The following is a 21245-nucleotide window of genomic DNA, read 5'->3' on the forward strand; positions in this document are numbered from 1 at the left end:
CAAAACAAAATAGTTTTGTTAGTAATCAAGACACCAAGCCTACATTTTTATACAATTTAACACAATGAATATTTATTGGACACTAAAATATCTGACCCCCAAGTATCTGGCCCACCTAGCAAAATATAAGTAGGTAGACACAAACATGAATAAAACAAAATTCCACTCTTTGGGGAACCTATGATTTGTGGAGGAAATGGTCACTTGCACACCCGATTATAATGTAAGGAAGTCTGGTGAATATCCTGATAGAAGTATATATAAAATATCACAGAATAGATTAATTTTCACTTAGGTAGGGATAGAAAAGTAGAAAGTAGTATCAAGGGAAGGAAGGCATCACAAAAGTGGTCACATGAACTGATTTGGTAGCTGATGATTAGAAAGGCCAGTATTTCCCATATCTGGATTTTAAAATCTTACGGTCATATCCAATTCTGATACAAGTAAACACAGAAAATTCAAATTCAGTAAAGCCTGCCAAGAAAATGTTCTAAAGAATGTATTAAGTTCTACAGTATAAAGAACTAACTACATAATATATAACCAACCTAAATAACTACAAATACATACCAGGGAGAACTGTAGACTTATGAAGAAAATCTTACAAGATTAATACAGGACATACAAATACATATTAATAAAATGCTTAACCCATATAATCAGTATCCTGTATATTACTCAATCATTTGGGTTTTTAAAAAGAAAGCAATATTAATCCTCATGAAAAGAATAGAAAAACATTTTTAAGGTCATGAAAAATAGATGGACTAAAAGTTCAACATGACATGCGAAGTAAACATTTAATGTGCAATCTCAAAAATACAGTTTTCAAATTGCCTGTTAAAACTAAATCATTTATAGCTCAAACTATAGATAAACCTAAATATATTACCTTTTAAAGTACCATAATAAATGTGAAGTAAACAATGAATTAAGAATTAACATTAGGCCATTGGTTTATTATGCAATACTATGTAATTACTTAACTTTCCTTTCTTTAGGTTTGCAGTTATAAATATCTACGCATTTTCTTAAAAGTCTTGTGAAAAATATTCAGATTTGTCTATCATGAAGCTTATGAATGACACTTTCATTAGAAAAAACTGAAACAAGCTGAATGTCTTTCAATAAGAAACTGGTTAAATAAGTTATGATACAGCCATACAACAGAATAATGCAGGTATTAAAAATAATGCTATATGTTCTCACTTGTAACTCGGAGCTAAAGAATGTGTACACGTGGATGTGATCACAATGGAGATTCAGAAGGGTGAGAGGGTGGGACAGAGGTGAATAAGAAATTACCTAATAGGTACAATGGGTGTTATTCAGGTGACAGATACCCTAAAAGCCCTGACTTCCCACTATGAAATCTATGCATATAACCAAACTGCATCTGCACCTGCATTCATTTGTATTTATACAAATAAATGAATAAGATAAAAATAAAAAATAAAAATTATGCTATAGAAGGATACTTAAATCTAAAAGTAACATTTGTGTATAAAATGTAGGTTACAAATGAATTAAGTTATACCACTATTAAAAACACAACAAAGAACTTATACTAATGACTGAAAAAAGTACTATATACCAAAATATTAACAGTGATTATCATTAGATACTAGAATTACAGGTAATGATTTTTATTTTCTTTATATTTTTCTGCTCTTTCCAAACTGTCTACAACAGATATATATATTATTTTTGTATTCAGATAAAAAGTTGTTGAAAAAATACACACAGTACTACCTTCAGATAGTCTGTAATGAAGGCCTGGAATAACAAAACTAATTTTGTATTATGTATGTTTCACTGTGAAATTACACAGTGAAATACAGTCTTCTCTGCCATAAAATCTTACCACATTTATTTTAAAAGTCAGCAATATTTCCTTCATATCCTCTCATCTTTAAGAAGAATGAGAAGGCCAGAAGGAATGCAAGAATAAAAGGAGAAGCAGCTAACACAGATATTGATACTAGCCTCTGCAGAATTTCCAACAAACTATAAATGAAACTTAATTTACAGCGAAGAGCCACAATAATCAACAGGCAATCCAATCAGCTTAAGAACAATATCATGGGGGTTCTCGCTGTCCAAAGTTTTCTGTCTTTAGATACATGTATTTTCCTTTTTTTTTTTTTTTTTTTTGAGACAAGAGTCTCACTCTGTCACCAGGCTGGAAGGCAGGGGTGCGATCTCGGCTCACCGCAACCTCCTGGGTTCAAGCGATTCTCCTGCCTCAGGCTCCCCAGTAGCTGGGACTACAGGCACACGCCACCACGCCCAGCTAATTTTTGTATTTTTAGTAGAGACGGGGTTTCACCAGGTTGGCCAGGATGGTCCTGAACTCCTGACCTCAGGTGATCCACCCACCTCAGCCTCCCAAAGTGCTAGGATTACAGGCGTGAGCCACTGTGCCCAGCCAACAAAAGTATTTTCAAAAGTGCCTCAGAGAGTATCCTAGGAAGAAAACCTCATCTCACACTTGTAATAAAAGCAGAATGAATAAAAATTGTCAAAAACATGTAAAAGTTCACGTTATCTTCTCAAAGATAAGACACAATTATCCTTTAAGTTCTTTTCGAACTCTAGCAAAATTAGCATAGAATACTTCCTAGTAACTCTCACAAACTGTCAGCATAAAAATCGATGCATTTTAACCTAAAAAACAAAAACAGAAAAACACAATAAACTACAGTAGAAATGGTTTGCAAGAAAGACCTTGTGACTATGCAAATCCCAGGCTCAACTTCTGACTCTGCTGGCCTGGCCTTTTCTCAAAGGCAGTATTTTGTGGTTAAAAAAAACCACTGGATTAGGACACATTAAACTAGATTCTGTTCCCTGCTCTGCTGATACTATTAAAGCTATCACCCGAGAAAAGTCATGTGCTGAGACCAGCTCGGTCACGGAGACCTTAACACAGCAGCACTAGAGGAATTAAAGACACACACAGAAATATAGTGTGGAGTGGGAAATCAGGGGTCTCATAGCCTTCAGAGCTGAGAGCCTCAAACAGACATTCACCCACATATTTATTGACAGCAAGCCAGTGATAAGCATTGTTTCTATAGATGATAGATTAACTAAAAGTATTCCTTACGGGAAACAAAGGGATGGGCCGAAATAAAGGGATGGGTCTGGCTAGTTATCAGCAGCAGGAGCATGTCCTTAAGGCACAGATCGCTCATGCTATTGTCTGTGGTTCAGGAACGCCTTTAAGTGGTTTTCCACCCTGGGTGGGCCAGGTGTTCCTTGCCCTCATTCCGGTAAACCCACAATCTTCAGCGTGGGTGTCATGGCCATCACGAACAGGTCACGGTGCTGCAGGGATTTTGTTTATGGCCAGTTTTGGGGCCAGTTTATGGCCAGATTTGGGGGCCTGATCCCAACAGTCATGTACTATCTGCAACTGAATGACCATTTCTGTATCATAAAATGAATGAAATAGGTGGAAAATGACAGATCTCTGAGGTTTCTTTTCTGTTTTTTCTTTTTTGCTTTTTTTCTTTTGAGACAGTCTGGCTCTGTCACCCAAGCTGGAGTGCAGTGGCACAATCGCGGCTCACTGCAACCTCTGACTCCCAGGTTCAAGCAATTATCCTGCCTCAGCCTCCCCAGTAGCTGGGACAACAGGCACCTACCACCACACCTGGCTAGTTTTTTTGTTTGTTTGTTTTTTGTTTTGTTTTTTTTTTTTTTTTGAGACGGAATTTGGCCCCTGTCACCCAGGCTGGAGTGCAATGGCATGATCTCGGCTCACTGAAACCTCCGCCTCCTGGGTTCAAACAATTCTTCTGCCTTAGCCTCCCGAGTAGTTAGGATTACACGCATGCATCACCACACCAGGCTAATTTTGTATTTTTAGTGGAGACAGGGTTTCACCAGGTTGGTTGGGCTGGTCTCAAACTACTGGCCTTAAGTGATCAGCCTGCCTTGGTCTCCCAAAGTACTGGGATTACAGGCGTGAGCCACCATGCAGCCTGGCCTGAGGTTTCTTTTACCCTACAACACTACGATTCAAAGATTAAAAGTATGCCTCATTAAGTACTCTTCATGACAACTTGACTTGAACTTTAGGAATGTAAGTTCCCTTAAAAGGGCCCTCAGTTCTTACATTGGTAGGTACATAGAGGTTAGAATACTTCCAATTCAAGAAGCACTAACGCTAACCTGGGTTTTCATCCATGCTGTGTTGAAAGGAACTGATCGGCCCTTCTTCTGGGTGGATGTTAGTTCTGATACGTTTGTCCTTTCAGAGACAAAAAGTAAGGCCACAAAAGTTGTGAGTGACCATTTGAACAGGTTTTTTCACCTCGGGAAAAAAGCAGATCTAGAATAAGGCATGAGATACTGGAAGGTCTCCAAGCCTTAGACAGGCAAGGAGACCTAAGCAGTGAGACACTTTCAGGGACAATCCCAGTGAGATGGAAAGATGACCTCTACCACACAGACATGGGCTGACATCCTTCTTTCTGCTTGTATTACTTTCTAGTCTGTGCTCTCTCTCCTTGGCCCCAAAGGACTCTCCCCCATATCATCCTTTCATTTCATTTGTAAAACTCTAGAAATTTTGCTCTACTCCCCTTTTTGCTAGGTATACATTTACAATGCCTTTCACACTAGGCTATAAACATTACAAACTACCAGTAGGTGCCACTGTCCAACAAATAATGCTACTGCATCTCCTGGAGAGTTAGACGTTTCCAGTTTGGAGGTCAGACATGTGATCCCCCAAAAACAACCAAGTAGGCTAGATATGGAACAGATAAAGGCTAACATCTTGAAGCTTTTAATAAGGTCTTGTTAAATGTTATAGCCTGGATTCCTCTCTGCTATAGTCTATGTCTATGTTAGGTCAGATCTGTACAAGAGAGAGTGGTGCCCTCTGAATCCAACATGATTACAGGAAGTCCAGAACAGGAATGATGATGTTCAGCCACCCACCTCGAATGAAAAGTCTCCCTCCACTGCTCAAGCTTAGAAGATAAGGGTGTGATTTATTTAGGGAAAGCTTGCCACAACCTCTCCCCAGACCTATGAATGGATACTTGGAATAACAAATATCAGGGGACAGCTGCTAGCCATCACTGAACTCTGCACTAAAAGTAAAGTGCGTGAGAGAGGCCAAGTTGAAAGGAAGGGATGAATTCACCAATGCTGGTTTTTCCTCTTTGATTATGTTATTTTCTATGGAGGACATGAACATGTCCAAAGAGCCTCTCTTCATTTTCTGTAGCTTTTTAAAAAATTTATAAACTTTACATTTTTGAGGAATTTTAGGTTTACAGAAAAATTGAACACAACGTTCAGATAGATCCCGTGCACCCCCTTTTCACATCACCCCCCCTTTCCATTTCCCCCTATTACTAACATCTTACCTTAGTGTGGCACATTTATTATAAGTGATAAACCAATATTGATACATTATTAAGTAAAGTCCATAGTTTACATTAGGGTTCACTCTTTATTTATTTATTTATTCATTTATTAATACCATTTTGTCTTCACAAGCTAAGGGTTCACTCTTTAGACTGTACAGTTCTACAGGTATGGACAAATGCATAATATCATGTGTCCACCATTACAGTAGCAGACAGAATAGTTTTACTGCCCTAATAATCTGTCTGTAGCTTTTTAAAACTCATGTATCTGTCCCCACTTTATCAGAAATTAAATAAAATTTATCAGAAATTAAATTAAAAATGTAAAGCTAGTCTCTAATGATAAATTACTCTGGGCTGTATGGAACTTCCATGTCATTTTATATTAAAGGTTATGAACCACGTGATCTTCATTTATAAATATATTCACAACCCAGGGCATGACATATAAATGGTCTCTTGGGTTCCATATCATGTATCACAGACCTGAAGAGAGAGATTAATAGTCCTTAAACAACTCACACACCCTTCTTTCTACTTGTATTACTTTCCGGTCTGTGCTCTCTCTCCTTGGCCCCAAAGGACTCTCCCCCATATCATTCTTTCACTTCATTTATACAATTCTGGAAATTGTGCTCTACTCCCCTTTTTGCTAGGTATATATTAACAATGCCTTTCAAACTAGGCTATAAAATTTACAGACTACCAGTAGATGCCACTGTCCAACAAATGATGCTACTACATCACCTGGACAGTCAGAGGTTTCCAATTGGCTACAAAGTTATCACTTCTTAACTCAACGAAAAGATAACTGAAATGACAAGCATTAAACCAATTTAGAGCAAAGATACTTCTAGTTTAGTTCCATATATTTGATTAAAAACCCAGTTCAATTTTTATAGGAACTCTTTAGGAACAGGGACACTCTTGCTCAAAAAGGTAAATGCATGGCTCCTGCCCAATGAGGATTTATATTTGATAAACTCTAAAGATATAGGCCAGGTGTGGTGGCTTATGCCTGTAATCCCAGCTACTACTGAGGCAGGAGGATCGCTTGAACCCAGAAGGTCGAGGCTGCAGTGAGCCAAGACTGCACCACTATACTCCAACCTAGGCAACAGAATGAAACCCCATCTCAAAAAAATTTTTAAACAATTTTTTTAAAAAGATTATATCCTTTATCAATTTCTGACTAGCTATAAAGTATAAATAGAAACACCTCATTTCCATATCCCTAGGTCATTATTTTAGTTTTCAACATTTTTATATACAGCAGAGCCTTTATATTTAAAAAGGCATCAGGATTTTAGCCTATCACTAGTACTAACAATTGTGAGATGGGGCACTATTTGATGTATCTGTCAGCTCAGATGTCCACTCTTTGATGTAAGTTTCTAGGACTCAGAAAGAACAAAAACAACCCAACACTTTTCTAAGGGAGAAGAAATAAGGCTCTTACCAAAAAGCTAAACCAAGATTTTAACCAGAACAAATTTCTATGTCTTAATATTATATTTGTAGAGGGAAGCAGAGTGGGAAATCAGCTTCATTCCAAACAGCACATAAGAACACTTAGAATATCTTCTCTGAGTAGCTAACAAACTCATGCAAATCTTTGTCAACAAGATTTTCTCCAAGTAGTAAACATAAAAGCTCTTCAACTTAAAAAATAAATAAAGTACTGAAACACTTAAGGTATCCTGTAGAAATAAACATAATACTATTTGTCAAAATTAAAAATGCACATACCTCTGAAGCCTTTGCAGTTCCAGTCCCAAGATTACACTCATATACTTGCAAATGTGCAAAATAAACTCCATACAAGTATTGTCACTGCATCATTAGTTATAACAGAAAACGTTCAGAACAAAACTAAATGTCCATCAAAAGGCAACAGGTTAAATAAATTAGGTATACCTTTAAAACAAACATCATTTTCTGTTTTCATTCAGTCACTAAAAGTGACACAACAGTCACAAAACACCAAATATTACATGATTCCATTTATATGAAATGTCCAGAATACGCAAATCTGTAGATACAGAAAGTAGTTTAGTGTACTGGGGAGATTGGAAAGAAATAGGGAATGAATGCTAATGGGTTTAGGATTTCTTTAAGGATGATGAAAACGTTCTAAAATTTACTGTGGTGAAGATTGAACAATTCTGGGACTATACTAAAACCACTGAATTGACTGAATTGTAAACTTTAAATGGGTGAATTCTATGGTATGTGAATTGTATTTCCACAAAGCTGTTATTTAAAAAAGTGAAGCAGCTCTATATGGAATAACACAGAAACATCACCAAGGTATCTTGTTCTTGTTCTATGAATAAAGGAAGATACAGAAAGCTGTGAATTGCATGATACAATTTGTGTTTTCTTACACTCATGCCCAGCACGCTTTATTGGCTTATATATGAAATACAAAACAAACTTTGTAGTTAACAGCAACTACTTTTAAGTAACCGAATATCCAGAGGAGAAAAGACTCTTTATGCCTTTTTGTACTTTTGAATTTTGTACAATATGTATTATCTATTCAAAACACATATATTTTTAAGGTAATACAGCCATTATAGTTTCCATTTATCAAATATTATTTCTAATATTCAATATTTTCCAATCAGTATGATTTTCCCATGAAGTTTATTTTATATTTAAAGTAATACCAAAGATTAGCAGCTATTGATCTTTAAAAAGTCAACAGTATTAGGCAATGAATGGCAGCCTAATTTATTATTTTCCTTGTTCCTTGCTTTTCCTGTTATAATTTGCTTTTAAACTGTTTTCCTGCTAATTGGAAACTCCATTTGAAGGTGACCAGGAAAACTGACATAAAAGGACACATATTTGTTAACTGTGATGTTTGTTAGCTGTGTTACAAGATCTGTTGAAGAATCTGGTTGAAATTACTATCTAAAATAAAGTTGGTAAATAATCCACAGAACTGATTTAATTCTACTATTTCAAGTTGCACTTTGCTTCTGACAAATGATGCATATTCATACCATCAAATCTGCTAAATATACATAAAGGCCACTCTATTAAATGGCCACATTTTCAGCTACAGGTTTTTATCTGTAGTATAAATTGCACTGGAAATCTATAATATATAAATATATATTATGCTCTATAAGGGTTGTATGCTCAACAAAAAAGGAGAGTGATAAATAAAACCACCACTTTCAAAAAAAAAAAAAAAACTGCACTGGAAAGTAAAATCTTTAAGAAAGAAAGACTACAACCACACTTCCATAACAATCTTAAAACTTCCCCTTAGTATGCAAACTGGATTCCCACTATTTAGTCTACTGCCTTGACAACTATTTACTCTAAACTAGACAAAATTAAGCATTCTTTCCTTCTTCAACATTTCTATAGCACCATATATGTACCTCTATTTTACATTCGTCCTATGACACTGCAATTATTTGTTTACATGTCAGTCTTTTTCACTATACTTAGCTCCTTGTGCAGAAATATCTTATTCATTCCTGTAATTTGGGGAGCTAGCTCAGCCCCTACATGTAGGAGACATGCCAGAAAGTTTGCTGCATGAGTTATTGTTAGCTAAGAACACTTCCATTCCCCTAAACCATTCTTTTAAATTATCATGAACTAAAATTAACCCCTCATTACCCACAGTATTCCAATCCTGAAAAGAGAAGGAAGCAAATACATGTAGTTCCAAATCACAAATAATTTATTCCACAGATAGTTCATCTAGGCTAACGCTAAAAATCAATCAGCTTGCATAAAGCATACACAAAGGGAAAACAGTGCTAAGACAACAACAATGCTGCTTTTGGATTGTTTTTTCTTTTTCTTTCTCTCCCTACTCCCAGCAAATAGATGTATCTGAACCACAGTCACTTATCAAATATTCATAGATTTAGAATGTCTGAATGCAGCTAGTCACTGTGAGAAAAAAAAAAAAAAGAAAAGAAAAGAATTGAAATAAAGACACACTATAGACCAAAAGGGTTAACAGGATATTTTGATAAATCCCTGATACCTGCTGGCTCAACTTCAGTGCCAAAGAAAACACCAACTGTAAGATCCAAGCTGGAGCCATTAGTGACTGGAAAGGGAAAGGTAGCAAAGGTCTACTTCAGCCCTCTCTTTCTTACAAACGACCAGCAAACCAAAATAAACTGCCTTTTCTTATATAGGTGATTAATTCTTAAGTACCTACAGTAGGCTAGGACAAAGATTCCATGGCTAACTGGCAGAGGTAGATAAAAACACTTGTGTTACTCAAAAACCAAGTAAATACCTAATCAAAATTTCTAGCACACCAGCTAATTAGTGATGATATATTTTTGAGTTTTAGCACCTTTTTATTACCCTCTTCATTAATCCAGGCAATTTTATCAACTAGTACCTTGGCAAAAGGCAAATAATGGAAAAGTAAAAATTAGGAAAATGGGAGGTTCCAGATAGTTTAGACAGACCATAGTAGTAAAAGGACAAAACTATCTAAAGTTTGTGTAATGATATAAAGAAAATCTAAAAAGAATTTTAATTTTTATAGAGACAGGGTCTCAACAGGGTCTTGCTCTGTCACCTAGGTTGGAGTACAATGGCATGATCATAGCTCACTGCAACCTCCAACTCCTGGGCTCCAGCAATCCTCCTGCTTCAGCCTCCCAAATAGCTGGGACTATAGGTGTGCACCACCACACCCAGCTAATTTTTTTTTTTTTTTTTTTCGGTACAGACAGCATCTTGCTATGTTGCTCAGGCTGATCTGGAACTCCTGGCCTCACAATACTCCTGCCTCAGCCTCCCACATGAGCTACCACACCTGGTAGGACATTATTTTTAAGCTCCCATTAGGTGGAAATCAAAAGACAAAGCTTTTAGTAACAGTTCTTCCATAAACTAGCTGTGTAACCTTAGGCAAGTCACTCTGAATCCCAGGTACAGTTTTCTAATCTACAAAAATGACTGGAAAAAACTATTTCTAAGACCCTCTCCACCTTAAGTTATTCCACTAGTGCAAAATTTAAAAATAAAGACTCTTATGGTTTGGATGTTTGTCCCCTCCAAATCTCATGTTGAAATGTGATTCCCAATGTTGGAGGTGGGCCTAGCGGGAGGTGTCTGGGTCATGGAGGCGGATTCCTCATGAATAGCTTGGTGCCCTCCACATGGTAAATAATGAGTTCTCACTGCTAGTTCATGCCAGAGCTGGTTGTTTAGAGCCTGCCACCTCCTCTCTCTCTTGCTCCTGCTATCCCCATATGACTTGCCTGCTACCTCTTTACCTTCTGCCATGACTGAAAAAAAGTTTCCTGGGCCTCACCAGAAGCTGAGCAGATGTTGGTGTCATGCTTGTACAGCCTGCAGGCCCGAGAGCCAAATAAGCCTCTTTTCTTTATGAATTACCTCAGACAGTCCTTTAGAGCAATGCAAACAGGCTAACACATAGACTTTATATAGAATATGAGGTACAAAAAATTTTTTTGAGTCCACCAGTTCATTATTTGATTCTTTTCACAATCATTTTACAAACTATTCTACCCAGATGTCAATTAGTAATGTTCCAAATAATGGCTTCCCTATAAAACAATAATCATAATCAAGTTATTTTAATAAAATTTTCACTAACCTGGTGCAACTACATTCACTCTAATTTTCTTTCTTGCTACCTCTTTAGCAAGAGCACGTGAAAATCCAACTAATCCTCCTTTACTGGCACTGTAAACGGACTGGCCAGAGTTGCCTTTTAAGCCAACAATGCTTCCTAGGACAAAAAAAAAAAAAAACTGTATTAAATTCAATTAATGGGGTTACTTGAAAATTCAGATAATTTATAGTAAACAAAAAGGTAAAACCCACTTCACCTTGTCCTTTGTTAAAATTAGAAATTCTAAACATGTCATCAGTCATTTACGGAAGATTTAAGAGTCCAAGTCTGCTCCAGATACATACAGAAAACAGCATCTGAAAGCAGCTGATATAAAACTGCCAATGCGGGGAGGAGCCAAGATGGCCGAATAGGAACAGCTCCGGTCTACAGCTCCCAGCGTGAGCGACGCAGAAGACGGGTGATTTCTGCATTTCCATCTGAGGTACCGGGTTCATCTCACTAGGGAGTGCCAGACAGTGGGCGCAGGTCAGTGGGTGCGCGCACCGTGCGTGAGCCGAAGCAGGGCGAGGCATTGCCTCACCTGGGAAGCGCAAGGGGTCGGGGAGTTCCCTTTCCGAGTCAAAGAAAGGGGTGACGGACGGCACCTGGAAAATCGGGTCACTCCCACCAGAATATTGCGCTTTTCAGACCGGCTTAAAAAACGGCGCACCACGAGACTATATCCCACACCTGGCTCGGAGGGTCCTACGCCCACGGAGTCTCGCTGGTTGCTAGCACAGCAGTCTGAGATCAAACTGCAAGGCGGCAGCGAGGCTGGGGGAGGGGCGCCCGCCATTGCCCAGGCTTGCTTAGGTAAACAAAGCAGCAGGGAAGCTCGAACTGGGTGGAGCCCACCACAGCTCAAGGAGGCCTGCCTGCCTCTGTAGGCTCCACCTCTGGGGGCAGGGCACAGACAAACAAAAAGACAGCAGTAACCTCTGCAGACTTAAATGTCCCTGTCTGACAGCTTTGAAGAGAGCAGTGGTTCTCCCAGCACGCAGCTGGAGATCTGAGAACGGGCAGACTGCCTCCTCAAGTGGGTCCCTGACCCCTGAACCCCGAGCAGCCTAACTGGGAGGCACCCCCCAGCAGGGGCACACTGACACCTCACACGGCAGGGTATTCCAACAGACCTGCAGCTGAGGGTCCTGTCTGTTAGAAGGAAAACTAACAAACAAAAAGGACATCCACACCGAAAACCCATCTGTACATCACCATCATCAAAGACCAAAAGCAGATAAAACCACAAAGATGGGGAAAAAACAGAACAGAAAAACTGGAAACTCTAAAACGCAGAGCGCCTCTCCTCCTCCTAAGGAACGCAGTTCCTCACCAGCAACGGAACAAAGCTGGATGGAGAATGACTTTGACGAGCTGAGAGAGGAAGGCTTCAGACGATCAAATTACTCTGAGCTATGGGAGGACATTCAAACCAAAGGCAAAGAAGTTGAAAACTTTGAAAAAAATTTAGAAGAATGTATAACTAGAATAACCAATACAGAGAAGTGCTTAAAGGAGCTGATGGAACTGCAAACCAAGGCTCGAGAACTACGTGAAGAATGCAGAAGCCTCAGGAGCTGATGCGATCAACTGGAAGAAAGGGTATCAGCAATGGAAGATGAAACGAATGAAATGAAGTGAGAAGGGAAGTTTAGAGAAAAAAGAATAAAAAGAAATGAGCAAAGCCTCCAAGAAATATGGGACTATGTGAAAAGACCAAATCTACGTCTGATTGGTGTACCTGAAGGTGATGCGGAGAATGGAACCAAGTTGGAAAACACTCTGCAGGATATTATCCAGGAGAACCTCCCCAATCTAGCAAGGCAGGCCAACGTTCAGATTCAGGAAATACAGAGAACGCCACAAAGATACTCCTCGAGAAGAGCAACTCCAAGACACATAATTGTCAGATTCACCAAAGTTGAAATGAAGGAAAAAATGTTAAGGGCAGCCAGAGAGAAAGGTCGGGTTACACTCAAAGGGAAGCCCATCAGACTAACAGCAGATCTCTCGGCAGAAACCCTACAAGCCAGAAGAGAGTGGGGGCCAATATTCAACATTCTTAAAGAAAAGAATTTTCAACCCAGAATTTCATATCCAGCCAAACTAAGCTTCATAAGTGAAGGAGAAATAAAATACTTTACAGACAAGCAAATGCTGAGAGATTTTGTCACCACCAGGCCTGCCCTAAAAGAGCTCCTGAAGGAAGCGCTAAACATGGAAAGAAACAACCGGTACCAGCCGCTGCAAAATCATGCCAAAATGTAAAGACCATCGAGACTAGGAAGAAACTGCATCAACTAACGAGCAAAATCACCAGCTAACATCATAATGACAGGATCAAATTCACACATAACAATATTAACTTTAAATGTAAATGGACTAAATTCTCCAATTAAAAGACACACACTGGCAATTTGGATAAAGAGTCAAGACCCATCAGTGTGCTGTATTCAGGAAACCCATCTCACGTGCAGACACACACATAGGCTCAAAATAAAAGGATGGAGGAAGATCTACCAAGCAAATGGAAAACAAAAAAAGGCAGGGGTTGCAATCCTAGTCTCTGATAAAACAGACTTTAAACCAACAAAGATCAAAAGAGACAAAGAAGGCCATTACATAATGGTAAAGGGATCAATTCAACAAGAGGAGCTAACTATCCTAAATATATATGCACCCAATACAGGAGCACCCAGATTCATAAAGCAAGTCCTGAGTGACCTACAAAGAGACTTAGACTCCCACACATTAATAATGGGAGACTTTAACACCCCACTGTCAACATTAGACAGATCAACGAGACAGAAAGTCAACAAGGATACCCAGGAATTGAACTCAGCTCTGCACCAAGCGGACCTAATAGACATCTACAGAACTCTCCACCCCAAATCAACAGAATATACATTTTTTTCAGCACCACACCACGCCTATTCCAAAATTGACCACATAGTTGGAAGTAAAGCTCTCCTCAGCAAATGTAAAAGAACAGAAATTATAACAAACTATCTCTCAGACCACAGTGCAATCAAACTAGAACTCAGGATTAAGAATCTCACTCAAAGCCGCTCAACTACATGGAAACTGAACAACCTGCTCCTGAATGACTACTGGGTACATAACGAAATGAAGGCAGAAATAAAGATGTTCTTTGAAACCAACGAGAACAAAGACACAACATACCAGAATCTCTGGGACGCATTCAAAGCAGTGTGTAGAGGGAAATTTATAGCACTAAATGCCCACAAGAGAAAGCAGGAAAGATCCAAAATTGACACCCTAACATCACAATTAAAAGAACTAGAAAAGCAAGAGCAAACACATTCAAAAGCTAGCAGAAGGCAAGAAATAACTAAAATCAGAGCAGAACTGAAGGAAATAGAGACACAAAAAACCCTTCAAAAAATCAATGAATCCAGGAGCTGGTTTTTTGAAAGGATCAACAAAATTGATAGACCGCTAGCAAGACTAATAAAGAAAAAAAGAGAGAAGAATCAAATAGACACAATAAAAAATGATAAAGGGGATATCACCACCGAACCCACAGAAATACAAACTACCATCAGAGAATACTACAAACACCTCTACGCAAATAAACTAGAAAATCTAGAAGAAATGGATACATTCCTCGACACATACACTCTCCCAAGACTAAACCAGGAAGAAGTTGAATCTCTGAATAGACCAATAACAGGAGCTGAAATTGTGGCAATAATCAATAGTTTACCAACCAAAAAGAGTCCAGGACCAGATGGATTCACAGCCAAATTCTACCAGAGGTACAAGGAGGAACTGGTACCATTCCTTCTGAAACTATTCCAATCAATAGAAAAAGAGGGAATCCTCCCTAACTCATTTTATGAGGCCAGCATCATTCTGATACCAAAGCCGGGCAGAGACACAACCAAAAAAGAGAATTTTAGACCAATATCCTTGATGAACATTGATGCAAAAATCCTCAATAAAATACTGGCAAACCGAATCCAGCAGCACATCAAAAAGCTTATCCACCATGATCAAGTGGGCTTCATCCCTGGGATGCAAGGCTGGTTCAATATACGCAAATCAATAAATGTAATCCGGCATATAAACAGAGCCAAAGACAAAAACCACATGATTATCTCAATAGATGCAGAAAAAGCCTTTGACAAAATTCAACAACCCTTCATGCTAAAAACTCTCAATAAATTAGGTATTGATGGGACGTATTTCAAAATAATAAGAGCTATCTATGACAAACCCACAGCCAATATCATACTGAATGGGCAAAAACTGGAAGCATTCCCTTTGAAAACTGGCACAAGACAGGGATGCCCTCTCTCACCACTCCTATTCAACATAGTGTTGGAAGTTCTGGCCAGGGCAATCAGGCAGGAGAAGGAAATAAAGGGTATTCAATTAGGAAAAGAGGAAGTCAAATTGTCCCTGTTTGCAGACGACATGATTGTTTATCTAGAAAACCCGTCGTCTCAGCCCAAAATCTCCTTAAGCTGATAAGCAACTTCAGCAAAGTCTCAGGATACAAAATCAATGTACAAAAATCACAAGCATTCCTATACACCAACAACAGACAAACAGAGAGCCAAATCATGAGTGAACTCCCATTCACAATTGCTTCAAAGAGAATAAAATACCTAGGAATCCAACTTACAAGGGATGTGAAGGACCTCTTCAAGGAGAACTACAAACCACTGCTGAAGGAAATAAAAGAGGATACAAACAAATGGAAGAACATTCCATGCTCATGGGTAGGAAGAATCAATATCGTGAAAATGGCCATACTGCCCAAGGTAATTTACAGATTCAATGCCATCCCCATCAAGCTACCAATGACTTTCTTCACAGAATTGGAAAAAACTACTTTAAAGTTCATATGGAACCAAAAAAGAGCCCGCATCACCAAGTCAATCCTAAGCCAAAAGAACAAAGCTGGAGGCATCACACTACCTGACTTCAAACTATACTACAAGGCTACAGTAACCAAAACAGCATGGTACTGGTACCAAAACAGAGATATAGATCAATGGAACAGAACAGAGCCCTCAGAAATAATGCCGCATACCTACAACTATCTGATCTTTGACAAACCTGAGAAAAACAAGCAATGGGGAAAGGATTCCCTATTTCATAAATGGTGCTGGGAAAACTGGCTAGCCATATGTAGAAAGCTGAAACTGGATCCCTTCCTTACACCTTATACAAAAATCAATTCAAGATGGATTAAAGATTTAAACATCAGACCTAAAACCATAAAAACCCTAGAAGAAAACCTAGGCATTACCATTCAGGACATAGGCGTGGGCAAGGACTTCATGTCCAAAACACCAAAAGCAATGGCAACCAAAGCCAAAATTGACAAATGGGATCTAATTAAACTAAAGAGCTTCTGCACAGCAAAAGAAACTACCATCAGAGTGAACAGGCAACCTACAACATGGGAAAAAATTTTCGCAACCTACTCATCTGACAAAGGGCTAATATCCAGAATCTACAATGAACTCAAACAAATTTACAAGAAAAAAACAAACAACCCCATCAAAAAGTGGGCGAAGGACACGAACAGACACTTCTCAAAAGAAGACATTTATGCAGCCAAAAAACACATGAAAAAATGCTCATCATCACTGGCCATCAGAGAAATGCAAATCAAAACCACTATGAGATATCATCTCACACCAGTTAGAATGGCAATCATTAAAAAGTCAGGAAACAACAGGTGCTAGAGAGGATGTGGAGAAATAGGAACACTTTTACACTGTTGGTGGGACTGTAAACTAGTTCAACCATTGTGGAAGTCAGTGTGGCGATTCCTCAGGGACCTAGAACTAGAAATACCATTTGACCCAGCCATCCCATTACTGGGTATATACCCAAATGACTATAAATCATGCTGCTATAAAGACACATGCACACGTATGTTTATTGCGGCATTATTCACAATAGCAAAGACTTGGAACCAACCCAAATGTCCAACAATGATAGACTGGATTAAGAAAATGTGGCACATATACACCATGGAATACTATGCAGCCATAAAAAATGATGAGTTCATGTCCTTTGTAGGGACATGGATGAAATTGGAAACCATCATTCTCAGTAAACTATCGCAAGAACAAAAAACCAAACACCGCATATTCTCACTCATAGGTGGGAATTGAACAATGAGATCACATGGACACAGGAAGGGGAATATCACACTATGGGGACTGTGGTGGGGAGGGGGGAGTGGGGAGGGATAGCATTGGGAGATATACCTAATGCTAGATGACGAGTTAGTGGGTGCAGCGCACCAGCATGGCACATGTATACATATGTAACTAACCTGCACAATGTGCACATGTACCCTAAAACTTAAAGTATAATAAAAAAAAATAAAAAAAAACTGCCAATGCAGGTGCTTGCGAATTGATCCATTACATGAAGGGGATGCACTCTAATCTCTGAGTAGGTCAGATATGATGAAAATTCTGTGGTATTTATAAAGGCTTCCAGCAGGTAGAGGTTAAAGCCAGAAAAAGTCAGACAAAAGCTGACTAATTTTATGATTCTACAACACAGACATAAGGCAGAAAGCTCTCATTTTCACCCTAAAAACTAGTTCATTTGAAGCTAAATCTCACTAAAATTGAATTACATGCATAACTCATTTTATTGTTCTGCTTTATTGTGCTTTGCAGATATTGCATTTTTTTTTTTTTTTTTTTTTTTTTTTTTTACAAATTGAAGGCTTTCAATTGTAAAAAAAATTTCAAATGATGAGTTCACGTCCTTTGTAGGGACATGGATGAAATTGGATATCATCATTCTCAGTAAACTATCGCAAGGACAGAAAACCACACACCACATGTTCTCACTCAAAGGTGGGAATTGAACAATGAGAACACATGGACACAGGAAGGGGAACATCACACTCTAGGGACTGTTAGCAACCCTGCAACAAGCAATTCTATTACCACTTTTCCAACACCATGGCTCACTGTGAGCAGTGCTCACTCTGTGTCTCTTTGTCACATTTTGGTAATTTTCATACCATCTTAAACTTTTTCATTATTATTACATCTGTTATAACAATCTGTGGTCAGTGATTCTTAATGTTTACTGCTGTTGGGGTGCCACAAACAAAATATTACTGCTCACTGACAATGCATCTGATCACCAAAGAGCTCTGATGGATATGTACAAGGAGATTAATGTTGTTTTCGTGCCTGTTAACACAATATCCTTTCTTCAGCTCATGGATCGAGGGATAATTTTGACTTTCAAGTCTTATTTAAGAAACACTTTATAAGTCTATAGCAGTCATAAATAGTAATTCCTCTTAGGAATCTGGGCAAAGTAAATTAAAAGCCTTCTGGAAAGGATTCACCATTCTATATGCCATTCAGAACATTTGTGATTCATGGCAGGTCAAAATACCAACATTAACAGGAGTTTGAAAGAAGTTATTTTAACCTTCATGGATGACTTTGCGGGGTTCAAGACTTCAGTGGAGCAGAATTACAAATGGAGCCTGAAGATGTGACTGAATTGCTGCAATCTTATGATAAAACAAATGGGTGAGTAGTTGCTTCTTATGTATGGATAAACAAAGTTGTTTCTCAAGGTGGAATCTCTTCCTTGTGAAGATGTGAATACTGTTGAAATGACAAAGGATTTACAATATCCTATAAACTTAGTTGATAAAGCAATAGCAGGGATTGAGAGGAGTGGCTCCAATTTTTAAAGATCTACTTGGATAAAATGCTATCAAACAGCATCACATGCTGCAGAGAAATCTCTCATGAAATGAAGAGTCAATCAATGTGGCAAATTTTGTCTTATTCTAAGACTTGGAACCAAATCAAATGTCCAACAATGACAGACTGGATTAAGAAAATGTGGCACATATACACCATGGAATACTAAGCAGCCATAAAAAATGATGAGTTCATGTCCTTTGTAGGGACATGGATGAAACTGGAAATCATCATTCTCAGTAAACTATCGCAAGGACAAAAAACCACACACCGCATGTTCTCACTCATAGGTGGGAATTGAACAATGAGAACACATGGACACAGGAAGGGGAACATCACACTCTGGGGACTGTTGTGGGGTGGGGGGAGCGGGGAGGGATAGCATTAGGAGATATACCTAATGCTAAATGACGAGTTAATGGGTGCAGCACACCAGCATGGCACATGTATACATATGTAACTAACCTGCACATTGTGCACGTGTACCCTAAAACTTAAAGTATAACAATAATAAAATAAAATAAAAAAAAAAAGAAATTGCCACAGCCACTATTATCAGTCAGCAGCCATAAATATCAAGGCAAGACCCTCTGCCAGCAAAAAGATTATGACTTGCCAGAAGCTCAGATGATCATTAGCATTTTTTAGCAATAAAGTATTTTTTTAGTAACAAAGTATTTACATTGTTTTTTAGATATAATGCTACTGCATACTTAATAGACCATAATATAACTTTTACACGCACTGAGAAACTAAACAATTGGATAAGACAAAATTTGCCACATTGATTGACTCCTCATTTCATGAAAGATTTCTCTGCAGCATGTGATGCTCTTTGATAGCATTTTATCCAAGTAGAACTTTAAAAATTGGAGCCTCTCCTCTCAATCCCTGCTATTGCTTTATCAACTAAGTTTATAGGATATTCTAAATCCTTTGTCATGTCAACAGTATTCACATCTTCACAAGTAGATTCCATCTTGAGAAACAACTTTGTTTATCCATACATAAGAAGCAACTCCTCACCCATTTGTTTTATCATGAGATTGCAGCAATTCAATTTGTGTGACTTACATTCTTGAGATATTAGCTTTATTCTGGTGGAGCAGAACCAAAGCTACAATATCTGCGAGACATGCTTGTACTGTCAATCTAAATTGGCAAAGCTTCAATTATACACTTTTTGTAAAAGTGCAATTTCATTACATTCAGTGATATATTGTAAACTGTACTGCCTACTGAAGATTCTTGAGTGACCACATCTAATGAATATGTAATAATAATTTTTAATTCAAATATCAACTATATGCAAATAAACTCTTGCAAAACAGAAGTGGGGAAGTAATTTTCTGCACCACTGACCTGTACTTATGATATAAAAATTAATCAAGGACCTCACAAAATTTTTTTTAAGTAATTTTAAAAAAAGAAAACATTCCAAACATTTCTCTATTAGAATCAACAAGTTCAGTATTAGAATATTTATCTACATTATATATTGTAGGCCAATTAATAACAAAGGAAGAGAACTGCGAAGTACACAGAGAGAACACACATCAGACTGAAGAAATGCATATGGATAGAGGGGTGTTTATCAGAAAGAAAAATACAGAGAGACACAAAAAGAGAAAAATACATGCACGAAAAAAATACCAAAACAGTGCTGGTCCGATGGTAGCGGGTTATCAGAACTTATTAACAGTAGTGTCACTAAAGTTAGTATACAACCCCCAATTGCTAAATATGAGTGGCTTTTAAAAGAAAAAAAAAACACAAGCTTTAGCAGCTTTGATTCGTGCCACGCACTACTGTTCATCAGATCAAAAAGTGGTAATTTCTGAAATACCAATGAAGTGTCTGGCAGTTTAAAGTAGTCCTTCCTGTAGTAAGATTCTCAATTTACTATCTATTATTTACTTTTAGCTCAATTCTAAAAGTTTTGCATGCATAAGGAGGACTAATGGGTTTTTTAAATACACCTAAAAAAAAAAGAAGATTTTAGAGTTAAACAAATATACCTCGGGTTATCAGGTGATAGATACAGGCCTGTTTGCCTGCTTATAAGTATCCAAAGTCCTTATCTGGCTGTGTTAAAAGGCAAAGGTTGACTCATTGACTAACCTCTTACATAAGAAAACGGATCCCTTAAATTTTTAAGGGTAAATGTCCAAAATGCTCTCATGTCCCCTTAGTTTATTAGCATAGTATTCTTTCCTTTTCTCACTTTCAAAACAGAAAAACTCTAAATTCTGGCTTGAAAAACCATTTCCTACATTTAAAAGAACACGGTCACTTACTTTTATGGAGCAGCATCTCCCTTCTGTGGCCTTTTAAGGTATTACCATTTGAAAATAAAAAGCAGATGGTATACTATTATTTCCAAATTACCAAACTGAAATAAAATTTCAAGTCATTTTGCATTTTAAGTTCTACAGGCATATACTCCACAGTTTATCTGCCCTGTGGGTTAGATGAACT

The 21245-nt window shown here is 38.0% G+C and overlaps 1 protein-coding gene across 5 annotated transcripts in view; it reads right to left on the reverse strand.

Annotated features, from left to right (window-relative positions):
- The window catches only part of CBR4 (carbonyl reductase 4), a 130949-nt gene that overhangs the window by 103198 nt on the left and 6506 nt on the right, over nucleotides 1-21245 (reverse strand). For 4 of the 5 annotated variants that reach the window (XR_010112055.1, XM_008975255.4, XM_034959395.3 and 1 more), the window contains exon 4: nucleotides 11011-11145. The exons of the other annotated variant lie outside the window; for it this stretch is intronic. Coding sequence is in view for 3 of the 4 variants with exons in the window: in XM_008975255.4 (XP_008973503.3) it covers nucleotides 11011-11145 (135 nt within the window). In the remaining variant the exon portion in view is untranslated. The remainder of the gene's footprint in view (nucleotides 1-11010; nucleotides 11146-21245) is intronic. 5 annotated transcript variants of the gene reach the window in all.

Source organism: Pan paniscus, chromosome 3, assembly GCF_029289425.2.
Source record: "Pan paniscus chromosome 3, NHGRI_mPanPan1-v2.0_pri, whole genome shotgun sequence".
NCBI lineage: Eukaryota > Metazoa > Chordata > Mammalia > Primates > Hominidae > Pan > Pan paniscus.